Genomic DNA, 17,097 nt, shown 5'->3' with positions numbered 1-17,097 from the left:
CGCATTCTGCAAGAATCACTGCTGAAAAACTGCGCCAGTTGGAATGGGAAGTTCTCCCTCAACCTGCATATTCTCCTGATAGTGCCCCTTCCGATTACCATTTGTTTCATTCTTTGCAAAACTTTCTTCTTGGAAAAAAATTTAATAATGAAGAATGCCTCAAAAATGCATTGACCGAATTTTTTGCATCAAAATCACAAGAATTTTACAACAGAGGGATTAAAATGCTTCCTGAGCGTTGGGCACAAGTAGTAGAAAACAACGGCAACTATATTGTTGATTAAATTTTGTTGTATTGTTTAAATAAATTCTATTTTAAAAAGTATTAGAAAACGACATTAATTATTACTAGACCTAATAGCACGCATAGCTGATTCTTCAGTGTTTGTTATTTCTCCTTCTTAAGTCACCGGGTAGTATGCTGATAGTAGAAGGCAAACGCTGGTTAATTAATAATTTTGGTGATCCAATTCAAAAGGTCAAGTTTGACAAAGTATCTTACAATTGTTTCAGGAATCAGAAAGGTGGTGTGTGTGTGTGTGTGTGTGTGTGTGTGTGTGTGTGTGTGTTTGAGGGAAGGGACATACAAAAAACCTAGCCTCATCATTTAAAAGAATCCTCCTAATGTGTAGATTACTGTGAAGACTGGTTTTACCACCTGGAAAGGTGATTTAATTTACCAGTAATTAATTGATCGTTTAATGTGTTATTTAATTTTGTGCAAATTTTTGTTTGTCTTTCTTTTAGGCATGGAATTGGTCTCATGGTTTGCTCAGTTCTGGGTAAATGTGGTGTGTGTGTGTGTGTGTGTGTGTGTGTGTGTGTGTATTGTGTACTAGAGGTCATTATTGGGCTCTTCTGTTGAAGAATACTATTTTTTTCTTTTTAATTCGGGAGGAAGAAAGTTCAGTTCCCTATCCCACACCATTAGCACCCCTGCCCACTGTGCCTGTTATCCTGTGGACCATGTGTTTTGTCCATTCCAGGGAATCAACCTCCCGCTCCACTGTCCCAAGAAGAGGGGGCTGGAAAATGCTGTTCTAGAATGTTCTCGAATATTGGAAAAACCAGAGAAAAGTCTGCCTCACCACTGGTTCCTCTCATGGAGAAGGTTTCCTCACTTTCTCCCCAGGAACAGACGACCAATATGTCTAGTAGGGAACATGGGTAACTGACCAGAGCCTGTGCTTCCTCTGCAGTGGCAGCCCCCGTGGGACAGGCTCGGCTTCGGATTTCATTCCTCAGAGCGGGACTGGGGGCCTCTCCCTGCTGGGGACCGCTGGGCTCTGAGCACATTGTAGATGCACCAAGGGCCACACCGTACAGGAGAGTGAAATTTCTTGTATAATCCCCGTGGGAAAGCACACAACGATCCAGATCCAGTCCTTTAAAGAGCATGAAATGTGTCTCGGTTTGCATGTGCTGCTGTTCTGTGATAGCATGTAGAGTGAGGGACACAGCCCCCATGTAGGGTGAGGGAAGGCTGTGGCCTGAGGCTCCTTCACTCCCACTTGAGACCAACTCTGATGCACAGCTTCTGTGGAGGAGGAACATTTCCAAATCGGCCTGCAGCCTTGCCTCTCCGAGCCACCAAGGAAACCCAGCCCAGCTCTTCATCCCATTTCGATTTGGGCAAAGGCAGAATCAAGTTAGAGAAAATAAAAGGAGAAGGCCGCACCTTTACCGGATTGCAGGCCCTGCGATAGGATGATGCTGCCGTGTGATTTCACTTCTTGTTCCTGGTCCTTGGTTTCACTTCGCTTCCCTTCGGCCTACAAGGTTGCTCACAGAGTGTTAAGGTATCACTCCGGCACCTACAGGGATTGATCCCTGGACAATGTTTTTATGCTAAACCAAGAACGTTGTGTCTTTGAGGACGGCAGGTTGGAGAGGAAAGATTTTTAACTTTTCTGATTGACAGGAATATCCCTCTGGAAAGTGAGTTGTTCCCACATGGCATAGGTGCCGTTGCTCCTAGAGGCTCTTGAAACTTCTCGTTATTGTAAAACACGTCTAGTTCAGGACCGTGACAGTGCGCAATCTAGAGAGAGAGAGGCCTCTTATTGCTGTCTATCTCAGTGCCATTGCTGGTGCTTTGTCCTGTAGCATGTGTGAGTGTCTGTGGCGGTCTGCGGACCAGGAGGCTCCTATAGGGGTGCCATAAACCTCTCCTCTTTTCTCTGGGCTGCCATGGAACTCACCATGATGGACCTCTTTTCTCTACCTCTTTTCCTCACTCCTTTTCTTCCTCCTCCTCTCTAAGAGTAAAGGTAACACTTCCACTGCCCATGTGCTCTTCACTGGCTCACCCCACCCAGTCTCTGGATTCAGATGAGCCCACTTCCTGAAGGAATTATTAGCACTTCACCAAAACAGAACTGAAAATTTCCCTTTGTCTTTTCCTCCCAACCCAACTTTTTGTATTCCTTCCCCTATCTTCCAAATCTCAAGGTTTCAAAATCATAGAATTATTTTTTTCAATCCCACTACCCTCTATGCAGGGTGTGTACAAAGTTTCTTCATAATTTCTCCACATTGGTCCCTTCATTCTCCCTTCAGATTCTCTGCCACCAATTCCTCCCCATTCAACCTCTGGACTGTCTCATGCATTTTTCATTCCTCATGACCATTGGTCAGGCCCTCATCTCTCCATGCCTGGATGAGACAGTTTGCTCCCTTTATTCCTTCTGAAATGCACCCTGACCATGTCTCTCTCTCTCTCTCTCTCTCTCTCTCTCTCTCTCTCTCTCTCTCTCTCTCTCTTTCACACACACACACACACACACACACACACACACACCTGTGCACACCTCCCCCATCAGGGCAGGCTTCTAGGCCTATGATCTAAGAGCCCACATCTGCCCCTACCTACCTCTCCAATTTTATTTCTGTGGAATATAATCTGGCACTCTTAGTTAAACAGTGTATTAAATGGAAGACTTGGCTTTGGCATCAAGGTTACAGCAGAAGAAGTTTTTGTCCAAGTTGAGAGAATATAAAAGCAAGAGGTTTTTGAAGTTTGGGGCAAGGGGGTGTGGAGAGAAGGGTGCTGCAATTCCCCCGCTGCGGGGGAGAGGGGATGGATGCAGAGAACCAGCCACTCACCTCAAATCTAGAGAGCGTGGCTTAAAGGACACACCTACCTAGGCAGTCTGCCTTGTGCTGTCTTCAGTTGGGGAGCCTGGTGGATTGGTGCCCAGCACCTGCCTGGGAAATCTAGACGGTGAGACACGGGGTGGCCAGCCGCTTGGTGGCTGAGTGTACTGCATAGGGCCCAAACTTGCCCTCTTTGTCTGGTCAAATAAAAGGCACTGTTTCCTGGGTCCCCGACAGAGACTAGGTTCCCACAAGAGGGCCGGCAGCGTGGGCATTGATTTAAATGCTGTCCAGTGGGGCTGCCGAGAGAATTGATGGTCCCTCAACCCAACAGGAGGTGTATTCCAGGGTCAGTGGAAGAAATGAGCGACCCTGGCAAGAGGAAGTTCAGTCAGGTTGAAGGAAAGTGCAGGGGAGAGACCAAAGGTCTCCAAGACCCCATGCACATTCTAGAGCAGGGAGTGAAGTAAGGCCTTTCTCTTCGCTCACTTCTCCTCCCTCCCCCTAGGCTTCTGGCCCTTCTCTGGGGTCTGTAAGGGCAGCTGGTATGTTGGGTAGTAGGCTCTAGGAGGGAGAGGCCCACCACACCCTCCCCTCCCCCTGAAACAGGTCATCAGTAGACTCCTCTAGACAGCAGGAAGGACCATCCTCAAAGGAAGGTTGAATTGTGAATTAACGCGTGGGATTGGGTCTTCTAGGTTCTGAATCAAAACTGTTTTGCTGTTGAAAGGGGTTTTAAGGCTTTGTATCATCTAAGAAGTATCAGGTATGGGCCTGCCTGAGCTTTCCCCAGGGAGAGGGGAAGAACTCTTCCTACCAGGCAGGTTTAAAGAGACAATGAATGAGAAAACGCAAGAGCTGCTGTTAGGTTTACACCCTATGAGTCCTGCTTATTCAAGGTGCCAGTTCTACCTCAGTAGGGGCCCCCCAGCCAAGCCAGACAACAATATTCCCCGAACACCCCAGGAGGAGTGCAGTTCCCCCTCTGAGCTTTGGTTTAGTCTTCCTTGACTTCTCTTCCCACACTGTGTTTTTTAATGTTACTTCTTGCATTAGAGGGCTGTTTGTACTTGTCTGATCTTTCATTTAGCTTTAAACTGCTTGAGGGAAAGAACTATGTCTTATGTATCTCTGTGTCCCACGCATCATATATCATAGTATTTAGCACATGTAGACATTTGGAAAAGATTATAGAATGACCAAATGACTAGTGAGTGAAATAATACCATTTGATGGCTGGTATGCATTATACTTATGAAGGTAGAAAAGACAGAATTATTGCATTCTCATTTCCCTCTTCCCCTCCTCCCACCCCCACCCAATTGCCCAGCAGCGTTTGAAAAGGGTGTATCTGATTCACAGACCAACTTTTTCGATGCTGCCTATACACACGGTGTTCTAAACACATCTAAAGAGGAGTTATCAGCTTTTTTATGGGCGCATATAATTTTTTTCATTTTTTAAAATTTAGATAAATGACAAAATGTTTATATTTTAACCGAAAAATTACAGAAAACAAGTAAGCATTGCGATAAATAGTCACCTGCAAACCACCTCCCAGGCATAAACTACTGTTAATACGGTCTCTCATCTTTTTCCGTGTGCCAATTTCTTTATTGGAATAACAGGATAGGTCACTTGGAGTAAAATTAATATTTATCCTGTTAGTTTAGGAAGAGATTCTAAAAAAAATTTTTTTTTTTATCATTGTGCATGGAGAAGGAAGGTGATGGAAAAGAATAAAACCCTGGCTGTGTAGACCTGACCCTGAGAGTGGGAGTCAGAGCTAAGTCAGTGAAATGACTCATTCAACCATTGTTATGTTCCAACACCCCAGGTTAAAGAGGGAGAGCTGGCCTGGGGACCACATGGGATCTATAGCAAACAACCTGCTCCTAAGTCAGCCTGCCTCCTGCATCCTAGGCCAGTCTGCCCCACACCTGGCTGTGATGGTGCTGAATACAGCGGGAGCCAGAGCTACAGCTTTAGAGAAAGGGGAGTGGGAGAGCAGGAAGAGGTTATAAGGGGGAATATAGTGATAACAGAAGACTTGACTTGGGGTGGTGAACACACAACACAGTACACGGAAGATGTGTTATAGAATTGTACACCTGAAACGTATATAATTTTATTAACCATTGTCACCCCAATAAATTCAATGAAAAACAAAAGCAATAAGCTACAACTCTTGAGGGAGCTTTTTCTTTCTTTCTTAAAGCCCTGGGTGTTGATGGAATTTGGGAGGAGGGGTTTGAAAACTAGAGTGTGGAAAAAACTTTACAGCAGTTATCTTCATTTGGGGTGATTTTGCTCCCCAGAGAACACTGGCAACGTCTGGAGTTATTTGTGGGGGTCACAAGTAGGGAAACAGTGACATTAGTGTCTAGTAGGTTGAGATCAGGGTTGTCCGTAAACATCCTACAGCGCATCACATACCCTCCCACAAAAACAAATGCCTGGCCCCCAAGGTCTGCAGTGCTGAGGCGGAGAAACCCTGCTTAAAACAAGAAGGCGAGAAAACACTTGGCAGCAATGCCTAGAAGAGCAAGGACTATAAAAATATTTCTTGCATTACTTCTCACTTGCCCATTGAGATGTCTCTTCGTGAATTTCGAGTCCATCGGTAGATTAAGAACGCTAAAGGATGTTATCAGTGGCCAGTGTTTTATGCATTTTGAAAGGTCAAGGGTTGTCATAAGAAAGGGCAGAAAGTACTTCATGGAAATCATACTTGAAATTATCCCAAGTAGCTTTTAAAAATGATTTAAATTAAATTCAGTGGTGCAAATAGCCAAGAGGTTTTTAATCCAGGAGCAAAGCTGAGGGAAGGTGTGAGTGTGTGCATGTGTGTGTGTGTATGGTGGGGGGTGGGGGAAGGGAGAGAATAATGGAGCTTCTTTCTAGCTTTGCTCTGTATGCCGTTGAGATTTATTTACTTTTTTACTAAATGAATCTCTTTGTAGTATTCCCTTGTGTTTGTCTTCAGGCTTGGGAGTGACTTGCAGGCTTCAGAGACATCATATCATGATGTACCTGTGACACTGACCCCACTGTTTATTTTCCACATTAAAAATAAAAGCGCTTCGAGGGAAGACAAAGAGGGAAGTGTGTGTTGTGCTGCAGCGGTGGGTGACCCAGCTGGAAGTCGGGATGGCTGCCAGGTCACCAGAACCTAAGAGGGCATGGGGTATGGTTGGTACTCAGAGGAGAATTAGGTGGACTGGAAGTAGAGGCATGGGAGCTAAGCATGTAACTTGCAAAGCTTTATATTCTTTTTTTAAAGTGTGATTGAATCAGGAAATGTGGCTTCGCGGACACAGAGAGATAAAACAGCTTGGCAGAGTTGGGGGAGGGGGAGGGGATCTAAATTAAGTATAACAGTTGCCTGCAGTTTAGTTGCTGACAAAAAACAAGTCGTTTTCCCTGAGAAGCATGTGTAATCTGTCAAAAAGGGGGGGGGGGAGAACAATTAGTACCCTTCTTACATAAGAGCTAATTGATAGCACCATATGAATTTTAATCATTTAATTAAAAATGCTCCTCTATCTTCTTTACTGCAAATCAATAAACCCTGCATGTCCCTGACTTTCACTTGCCTCATACTTAGCAGGGAAAGCATAGTTTTCTTTGACCATCCAGTGTACAGCAATGAGATTTCCCCCTTCGTATCCCCTGGCTGTCCCATAGATCAGCATCCTCTTTATATTTTTCCTATTGCTCTACCATCTATCTATCTATCCATCCATCCATCACCAAACACCACAAACTTGGTAGCTTAAAACAACAGAAATGGCCAAAACCGGTTTGGCTCAGCGGATAGAGCGTCAGCCTGCGGACTGAAGGGTCCCGGGTTCGATTCTGGTCAAGGGCATGTACCTTGGTTGTGGGCACATCCCCAGTGGGGGCATGCAGGAAGCAGCTAGTCGATGATTCTCTCTCATCGATGTCTCTAACTATTTCTCTCCCTTCCTCTCTGTAATAAAATATATTAAAAAACAAACAAAAAAACAACAACAAACAAACAGAAATGTATTCCTTCATGGCCTAGGGGCCAGAAGTTTGAATCTGAAAGCTCTAGGGGAGAATCCTTTCTTCCCTCTTCCTGGATCTGGGGGCCTTAGGCAATCCTTGGCTTGTGGCTGCATAACTTCAGTCTCTGTCTCAGTGTCTCGGTGCTGCTTTCATAGAACACTATGGACCAGGTAGCTTGTAAATGACAGAGATTTATTTCTCTATCTTTTGGTGGCTGGAAAGCCCAAGATCAAAGAGTGCTAGTATTTGGTGTCTGTGAGGACCCTCTTCCTGGTTCATAGCCAGGTGTCCTCTCCCAGTGGAAGTGGCGGCGGAGCTCTCTGGGGCCTTCTTTGTAAGCACGCTAATCCCACTCATGAGGACTTCACCCTTATGACCCAAACACCTGCACAGGCCCCGCCTTTAAATACCATCTCATTGGGGATGAGGTTTCAACATGTACATTTGGGTGGGGCACTGTGTCTGCCTTCACATGGCCTTTCCACTGCGTCTGTGTCTTGTTCTCTTCTGTCTGTTATGAGAACACTTGTCATTGGATTTAGGGCCTACTGGATAATCCAGGATGATCTCATCTTGAGATCCTTAACTTAATCACGTCTGCAAATACCTTTTTTCATAATAAGGTTACACTCCCAGGTTCCTGGTGTTAGGGCATAGATATATCTTTTGGGGAGGTCACTATGCAATTCACTACTCTGTCTATCTGTCTGAGTTCTTTTTGTTTTTTTGTTTTTTGGAATACTGAGTACACAGTAATAAACGCTGATTTATTTGAAACTTATTTGTGGCGGCCTTATTCTAAAGTGTTCCAAATTAATGGCTGGGCTAATTGCCTCACCTTGTTTCAAAGACATTCTGCCATTAGCTCGAAGGGACACCTGGACACAAAGGCACTCCAGCCTTGCAAAGGGAATGTGTATTTCAGACTAGCGACCACACATCTAACAGTCACACGAAAGTAAGCGCAGTCCGTAAACTGAATCGTTATTATAACCTGGAAGAGTGCTGTTTTTCTAAGTGTTAATCCTTGGGCTGCAATTACCTTCCTAGGTGGTCTTGAGGATTACTACCTCCCAGCAAAGGATAAACGTTTTAGTTGAATCAACTGAATTTATCCTTTATTAATTTGGGTGCCCTAGAAGAGAAAGGAAAAAAATCATCCGAACTTTAAAAATAGGGGGAGAGAGTCATTATATTAATATGCTAGCTCTAATTTGATGCGTGGAAATTGAGTTTTAAAGCAAAGACAGATAGACACCATCCTCTCTGTAGGTTCTGGAAACAGCATGGCCAAGGAGAAGGGACCCTGAGTTCTAGATCAGGAGACATAGGCCTGGCTCTGCTGCTATTTGTGTGGTCTTGGGCAAGTCACTTAGTCTTCCAGGCTTCAGTTGCCTCCTTTTCCAGGAAACTCAATGGATTAAAGGTAGCTTTCCCAACTACCTTCCAGAGTGCCACAGCATCTTCTTCTAACTGCTGCTTAGCCTCATTGTTCTCTCCCAGCTGGCTTTGGTTCCAAATGAAGAAACGCTGGTGTTTTTGTTTCTCTTCATGCACCTGCTTGCAGCGGAGAGCTACAAGGAAAGCCAGGCCGTGAAGATTAAGGAGGAGCCCATGGAGGTGGACATCCAGGACTCGCATGTCTCCATATCCCCCAGCCGGAATGTTGGCTATAGCACTTTACTCGGGCGGGAGAAAACCGAACCCTTACAGAAGATGCCGGAGGGCAGGGTGCCCCCGGAGAGGAGCCTCTTCAGTCAGGACATTTCCGTGAAGATGGCTTCCGAGCTCCTGTTCCAGCTGTCAGGTAGGTTGGCGTGCAGGGAAATGCCGGTGATTGGGAATAACGGTGAGGAAAGCCGCTCAAAGTAAAAAAGACCCACGTGATAGGATTTGTTTTTAGACAGAAATCAATTTCGTTCCTTGGACATGCCTACCGCAACCCAAACTCGGCTAATAAAAGGCTGCCAAGTTGAACTCCTGCCAAACTTTCTTTAATAAATAGTTCAGAATCGTTTGAAATTAGAACTCTATTCAATCCTGTGCAAATGATCCCTGTTGACGAGGCTACACGTCTCACCTCTAATTTTGTTTAGGCAGTTGATCTGATTAACAGCCTCTTTTTTTTTTTTTCTTTCTTTTTTTTTCTTTTTTTTCTTTCTAATGTGCAAAAGATAAACTTCAGTTTACTCCAACAGTGACTGACTTACCATGAATTCCAAATTAGTGTGGTCTGAATTAATGAGATGGTACTGTATCTCGGGGGGGAAAAAATGTCAGGGAAAGGAAAAAGCGTAAGTTGAAGGGTGGGGATTCTTTTTGGCTCTAGCCTAGTAGAAGGTTTTCTGTAAAGCAACTGTGTCTACTTCAAATGCTTGGAATTCAAAAGTACAGTAATTACCAGCTTGGCTAAGGGTCTAGAAGAATAGCTGAGAGTTCTAGTACCTACATTTTTCCCTTTGTTAACTCTTTCAAACTGCACACTTCTGCCCTTAACAGATTGTCTGAACATGATTGAGGCTGATGCTACGAACACGAATTAGATTTAGATTTGCATAGAGATACCTTCCTTGTCCACAGTCAAGTCTATATATTGAAGTCCATGCATCAGTGAGGTTTGTTACTAATGTTGAGGAGCTTTTTGTGACAGATAAAAAATTCAAAGCACCCGTTAAATGCCTCATTATTTAAGTATTTGCTTGTTTTCCCCGCTAAGAAAAATACCATGAAGGAGAAAAAAAAAAAGCTAGAATTCGTGTGCCACCATGATAGTCTATCTTCCATTGGCCCGGCCACAACCCCCACACCTGTGACACTAAATGGGAATGGAATGAAAATGGAAGCCGCGGGTTCTCAATCAAGGACTGTATTTGTGCCGAGTTCTGCCGTGGTAGAAACAGTTCATTCTGTTCAATCAATAGGGCACAGATCTTTGCCAGCTCCAAAACGTGCAAGGTGCTTTTTTCTTATAGGCTTAAACATCTCTAAAAACAGTATAACTTGGAAGATGAGTTAGCAGTTTACAATTGGCAAAAGTGGGGCTTGTGAGGTCCTTTTCAGAGTCCCGTCTCTGAGAGTCCATTATCACAGTCTGCTATCTGCTCGAAACTTTGTGTCTGAGAGTTCTCACCCTGGCGCTGCCACAACTGCCCGGGTGACCTCAGGCAAGTCATTTAGCCCCGATTTCCTGCTTTCTAAAAGAACACTGCCTGGGAATCTAAACTCACCCTCATTGTCACTGGCGAGTGGACAGAAAGGAATTGTCCCCGCAAGCTGGCGTGCAGCAGCTCCAGACTCTTGTTACAGAGCATGGGACAGATGTGGTACGTCTTTGTTGAGATTTTTCTCCCCAAATCCGTTACGATTAGGTGGATGTTTTTTAGGGTTTTTTTTTTAGCTGCCCTGCCGTGGAAACCTGAAACCCTTGTAGAGTTGGCCGGGTTTTCTCTGGACACTTAAAAGAAGCCATTGAGAGCTGTGACAGTTGGGGCAGAATCTTCACATTTGAACTGCGTGGGGGAGGCCAGAGTTCAGCTTTTGTGTTCTTGAAAGCTAATTAAATAATTCCTGACAGCTGGCAGAGACGGACCTGCAGACAGAGGCAGGGAGGGTCTGCCTCTCCTTGTCTAGTGGCAGTTTGCGTCCCGGGTGACATTTATCAGCGCCCGCGCTCGGTGGCGGCAGCACCCAGAGGTCTCACGGCTATTTTTCTGTCCCCTCTCACAAAGGGGCCAGCAGTACAGAACACACAAAGGTTGCCATCGAAGTCAGGAGCAGAACAGTTGCCACAAAGGCAGTTTTCCTGCTGAATCAGAGGGAAGCAGACATTTTCAGCTGGGGAAAGATCCAGTAGAAAAAGCTATCTTTGTGCACGTGTGTGTGTGTGTGTGTGTGTGTGTGTGTACATGTACTTCCTCAGGCCTGATTAAAAGCAGTCAACATGCTTAAATGTTGTTGGTAACTGTTCCCTTTGGTTTGTTTTTAATCACATTTTTGCAGATGCTATCTACATGCTTCTGATGATGGTCTTTACCAATGAGACAGGGAGGGTTCTGCTGTTTCAAAGAGAAAACAAACAGAAAGCCACAAGAGAGATACAGTGAGGCTCTTTTGGCTGAAGCCTTAAAGACACACGCTGCCTGTGAATGACCTAAGACCGTGGTCGGCAAACTGCCGGCTCACGAGCCACATGCGGCTCTTTGGTCCCTTGAGTGTGGCTCTTCCACAAAATAGCACAGCCTGAGCGAGTCTATTTTGAAGAAGTGGCATTAGAAAAAACTTAAGTTTAAAAAAACGTGCCTCTCAGAAGAATCATTGTACTATTGATATTCGGCTCTGTTGACTAATGAGTTTGCTGACCACTCCTAAGAGATGTGTTTCATTCTTTCTCCTTCCAGAAAAAGTGAGCAAAGAGCACAATCACACAAAAGAAAACACCATCCGCACGACCACCAGGTAGGTGCTTTGTGTGGGGGCCCTCAGAACACCCACTGTTCCCCAAACATGTTCCCCCACTGGGTTCGAAGGAGTCATGCCCTTTACCACCGAATTGAGAACTGTGGTTGGGGGAAACAATACAGCAAGCGAAGACACTCGGGGGGGACTATTTGTATTTATCATATATCCCAGAGGGGTCCTTTGCTGGGGAGTCCCCTTATGCTTCTGTGCTCTACTCCCAACGGTCACTTTGGGAAGCAGGTATTGTTTTCTTTTTGGCAGAAGTTTCTGGACCTGAGAGTGAAATGGGTGGCCCAGCAGAGGCTGAGAGCTGGGTCTGCATCTCAGGACAGCCCTGCTCAGGGGGAGACCAGTGCTCACTCAGCTGCTCCTACGTAGGTCTGAGGCCGTGGGCTGATAATCCGTCACCAAGGAAATCCCAGCGTTTTATCTCACGGTTTTAGTAGGAGGGCAGAAAAGGTACAAAGCTGAAGACAATGCTTTAAAAACAACACACACACACACACACACACACACCTTGCAGGAAAGCCGATATCGCTAACAACTGTGGGTAAGGAAGCTTGCCATTGGCTTCAGGCAGTTTGAGGAGGTCTGCCAGAGTGGGCTTCCCATCAGGCTGCCAAATAGAAAGGACCAGCCAGTGCTGCTGGCCATCGGACACTGAGCTGTGCGCCAGCAAGCACAGACCCCGCTGCTGCGATGTCAAAGAACTTGGCTTCCCTGAACAAACTTGGGTGCTCCCTAATGGGAGCGTTGATTAGTTTTGTGCCCTTAATTCTTGCAACAAGAGACAAACGATGTTTTTATCTTTGATGCGGTCTGGATTGACCTCGGCATCCTCAGGCACGTGGAAGGGGCTCCGTCAAACCTTACCCGGGTTCTGTTTTCTTTTTCACTCAATGAATTGGAATTGAAGAACACCACACACCGTACAGTAATAATGAGCTCAGAGCCAGCCCGCCTCACACCGAGGGGACAGTGTTAGGCAAGGAACCTCCTGCGAACAGAACAGGAGAGTGGTGTTGGCCTGGTCTCCACCGATAAGAGCGCGGCTGGGAAATGAGTCTTGCGGTCTGGTCTGTGCATTGCACTGGGAAAGGGTCTGGCCGGTGGAAAGGCCGTTTCCTCTATCAAGTGGGATGCTCAGATAGGTCACTTGGGCTACTGTAGATCCCAGCCTACCCTCTGCCTGCAATCTGAAGGCTATGTAGTGTTTGTGCTTGTGTCTGTGGGTTAAACACATGAACTGGCCAGATTGGTACACATGGAAAGGTGGCAGGCTACCAATACTAAGTGTTCCTTTTCACTGGCTTCCATGGGTTTCTCGGGGTGGCCTGGGCCAAGTTCCTGGCAGCAGAGCCCGAGAGGAGCGTGGCTGTGGAGGGCCTTATGGAGAGGTGTACTCTCCGGAGCCTGCGGGGAAGTGACGGGGCAGGAGAGAGGAAGGTGAGGTCAGTAAGCAAGCGTGTGGCTGTAGCTGGATTCGAGCTTCTGCTGGGTCCTACAGTGAATTCTGGAAGGTGAACTGCACCAGAGTGAATGCTGCCTTGAGGCAAGAGGCAGCTCCTTGCAGCCCGTAGTATTCACTGACTTCAGCAGGAACAGCTCTCAACTGTTGCGCTCCGCTCCTGACTTCCCTGGCAACTGTGACCTCCCCAGGAGGGGGCACGGATGGAGAGGACAGTGAGCAGCCCACACTCCCAGCAACTCGGAGCGAGCACGGGCTGCGGGGGAGGGGGGCCTGAGAAGGACCTCAGCAGCATCTCCCATGGAGGTCCTCTGCTGCTCTTTGAGCTTACCTTGTAACAGTTATATCACAGAAAGGTATGCGGCAAGACCTTGTGATTTTATGCTTCTCAGGTGTTCTCTGGGAAGAGGGAAGAGGGGGTTTGAACTAGCCTCGTAGCCTTGATTGCTTTGGCCGGAGCTAGAGCATAATTACAGGATAGAAGAGAATGTTTTTTAGCCATTGGGCAAAAAATGATGCAATCCTTAAAACTTCCTCTTGATGGGAGCAAGAAGAAGTCAGATCTTTTACCCAAAGTATCATAAAAGAAGAGATGCTGCCTATAAACAACGCCCCCTCTCACCCTCCCCCATGAAATCGGTGTTCAGAAATCGGAATTACAGAGTGTTTGGTTTATTGTTTTTCTACAAAATCCTCAGTGTGTTTTTATTTTTCCTTTGAGTTGGCAACTTACTCAGTTAGCCTCTCCTCAGATAGGCCTCTCTTTTTTTTACCTTCTCACCTCATTACTTCAGGTGAAACAGAATCAAGCTGCTTTGTGCCAAGAAATCCTCTTTAACCGGAGTAACTGATAGCAGGGATGCAGGGGGGTGCCAGCGCTCTCCTTTTCTGAGTCCTGGCTTGTTTCATATGCACAAGATCAACTTATGGGTTATGTTTTCGTTAATATTCGAGGTACTTTTCAGAAAGATCTGCATCATCTCCACTTTCTCACATCTCCAGATTTGTAAGTACTTAGTGGGATGTTTGGTTAGTTATCAGATTTCTCATGTTTGATTTCCTAGAAGCCTCTGACTGCACAGAACAACGGCTCATGATTGGAATCAAGTTCAGAGTCTACCGTGTTTGCGAGTTGCCAGGCACATTTAAGACGGAGCGTAATTTAACAGGGAAGGGTAATGGGGACGGGAAGCCCTGGGGTGCTGCTCCAAGGGAAGTATTTCGATCAAGCTCCTTCAAACACCAATGGATGCATGAGCTCCTAGCTTCCATAACACCTCCCGCTCATGGGGTCTTACACCGGGAGGGGGGGACGGAGAGGAGGGAAACAAGTGGACAGATGAGACAGGCCCCACTGAAGAAAGGAGCTGACTCTCCCCTTCCTTTATTAACCCACGCCCCCACCCAATTGTTTATCATTATTGATCTTGACCCTCATTCTAACCACAAGAAAAGGGTAGCCACCCTCTGCAGGTTGGCATTTCAATATGTGCCAACCAGTGAGGCGTGGGGGGGCCGACTTCCCTGCCCGGGCACCGAGAGAAGGAAGCCGGTGGATGTGTTTACAGGGAACTCTCCATCCCACGTGGGCCGTGATTACACCTCCTTCCTCAGCACACCCTCCCTGGTCCCCGCTGTCCATTGGCAATCCCGCTGTTTGTTAATGCCTCTGTTATGAGATGGGGAGATACGGAAAGAGAAAATGATGTTAGACAGCATTCCTTGTTAGCAGGGTTTAAAAAGAGGCTTAGGTGAAGCTAAAGGTTGCAACTAATAACTAGCAAGTTCTGGATCATTGGTTCTCTGCCTTGTGCTTTTTGCCCGTTTGTTTGTTTTTAACTTTTACAATGGAAAATTTCAAAACTACAGAATGTACTCATCCTTCAGTTTGAACAATTATCACAACCCGTATAATTTTATCCATTCTCTCCTTTTGGTTCCCTCTCTTCCCCTGGATTATTTTGAAACAAATCCCAGACATTTTTTTTTTTAATTCTTAAATCAATCTTTATTGTTCATATTATTACAAAGGTTCCTCATTTCTTCCCCCCTCCACCAGGTTCCCACCCCACCCTCCACCCCCTCCCCACCCCCCATTGTCCTCATTCATAGGTGCACAGTTTATGTTCAGTCTCTTCCCGCATCCACCACTCCCCCTTTCCCGGAGAACTGTCAGTCCACTCCCCAGACATTTTAAGAACTGGTTTAAGAATTCCTTTTTTTTTTTTTTTTTTTTTTTTTTAATCCTAAAAACTTAGACACAACTGCTTAAATCGGGATCATCTTCCCAAAAGTAAAAGAGAAGAAACAATTACCCAAAGTGCACCATGTAGCGAGGCGGAAAAATCAATCTACTTAGAATGATGGGCTCATGTGGTCCTGCTCTCCAGGGCCTTGACCTCACCCCTCTTCCCTCGTGCATGCCCTCCTCTGGCACCTCCACCGCATCAGTCCCTCAGTTGGGACATCACTGGAAATGCTCAGTCATTCCTTTGCCTGTTTAACCTTAGAGTCTAGAAAATTCAATCCAAGTGTAAAGAAGCCTGTGTGTCTCCTCTGAGATAGCATGTGGACGGCGTGTTCTTAACGCCAGCCAGACCCATGAGAACAGGAGGCTTGAACCCTTACGAGACTAACCAAATCCTGATTTTTCTGTTTCCTTCCCCCACACAAGCCTGGGTTCCACAGGGACCAGATAATCAGCTACCAGGATGGTTTGTGGATGGAAATACATGAGGCGTGATATCATAACCAGATCCCAAGTTTAATGGAATAAAAAGAAGATCTCCATCTTCTGACATGGACCATCACCCAGCCAGGTGCAGGATAAGATCGAAATAGGAAAATGGAACCCTAGAGTCAGAGTCAGATAGCTCCTGGCAGGTGAATTGGACATGCTCAATGTTGTGTAACACCATGGACTTCAAACAATGGCTGCCAAGAACCCTCTCTTGGTTATTTGTTCTCCTTTCCCCATTAATAATGCAGTGTCCCTGGGGATATAAGATTGCAGGCCTATAAGAAAAACTTCTCACACCTGGCACACTCTATTCCAAAAGCAAGGAAGTGTTTACCTGAATTGTCCTTTTCTCCCTCACTAGACAAAAAAAGCACAAGTGGGGAAAATCCAAGAAAGGGAGATTTATATCATGCTGTGCCGACCAACATTTAATTTGCACAATTTTCAAAATTGGAAATGCAGGCTATTTTTCTGTGATTTAGATAATGGCACTTACAGTGTTTACGGAGAAACATATGCATTTGGAAGTGTTCAATATAGAATTTTCCCGTGTGAGGGTTTGGATGAAATGTCCTTAAATATTTATGATTCGGTAATAGAAATTGCACAAATTTGTAAAAGTATAATGTGCTGCCTCGATTTGTGCAATTTTCCCTTTATGTTTTTTGAAAGGCACAGCGAACAATGCTCCATTACCTTAAAAAGTAAAAGATGACACACAGAGAACTCTGGATTAGACGGAGGCAATTAAGAAAACAGGAAAGGGAGCAAATGAAATTGGTGGTTTTTGAGTTACTCTCCTTAGATTCTCTTAACCCTTTACAGTTTAAAGCTTTAAGATTAAATATGCTGAGAATTCTATTTCTAAAAAAAATGGAAATTACTGCTAATTTCATGCTATCCCTTTGTTTAGGATATTCAAAGCTTTTTTTAGTGAGGTCAAGGCTGTTGGTGGGCATTGCAACTTTTTTTAACGAGCCCTTCCCCTAGCCTGTGGACCGAAGGGTCCCGGGTTTGATTCCGGTCGAGGGCATGTACATTGACTGCAGGCTCCTCCCCAGCATGGGCCCTGGTCAGGGTGCTTGCAGGAGGCAAATAGATGTGTTTCTCTCACATTGATGTTTCTCTGTCTTTCCCTCTCTCTTCTACACTCTAAAAGATCACTGGAAAAATATTCTCAGGTGATAAATAAAGCGCCCTTCCTCTAGACCAGTGGTTCCCAGCCGTTTTGGGGCCATGCCCTACCTAAGCCTCTCTAAAATTCTGATGTCCCTCTCCCCTGTGACATATTCTTATTCATGTG

General features: G+C 45.6%; 1 protein-coding gene across 5 annotated transcripts in view; it reads left to right on the top strand.

Annotated features, from left to right (window-relative positions):
* The window catches only part of ZNF827 (zinc finger protein 827), a 163,417-nt gene that overhangs the window by 77,288 nt on the left and 69,032 nt on the right, over positions 1-17,097 (top strand). For all 5 annotated transcript variants that reach the window (XM_036423643.2, XM_036423646.2, XM_036423649.2 and 2 more), the window contains exons 6-7: positions 8,696-8,935; positions 11,526-11,583. In XM_036423643.2, coding sequence (XP_036279536.1) covers positions 8,696-8,935; positions 11,526-11,583 — 298 coding nt within the window. The remainder of the gene's footprint in view (positions 1-8,695; positions 8,936-11,525; positions 11,584-17,097) is intronic.

Source organism: Pipistrellus kuhlii, unplaced genomic scaffold (assembly GCF_014108245.1).
Source record: "Pipistrellus kuhlii isolate mPipKuh1 unplaced genomic scaffold, mPipKuh1.p scaffold_m20_p_8, whole genome shotgun sequence".
NCBI classification, from domain to species: Eukaryota; Metazoa; Chordata; class Mammalia; order Chiroptera; family Vespertilionidae; genus Pipistrellus; species Pipistrellus kuhlii.
Note: the sequence above shows the minus strand (reverse complement) of the source record. Positions and strands in the feature narration are given on the sequence as shown.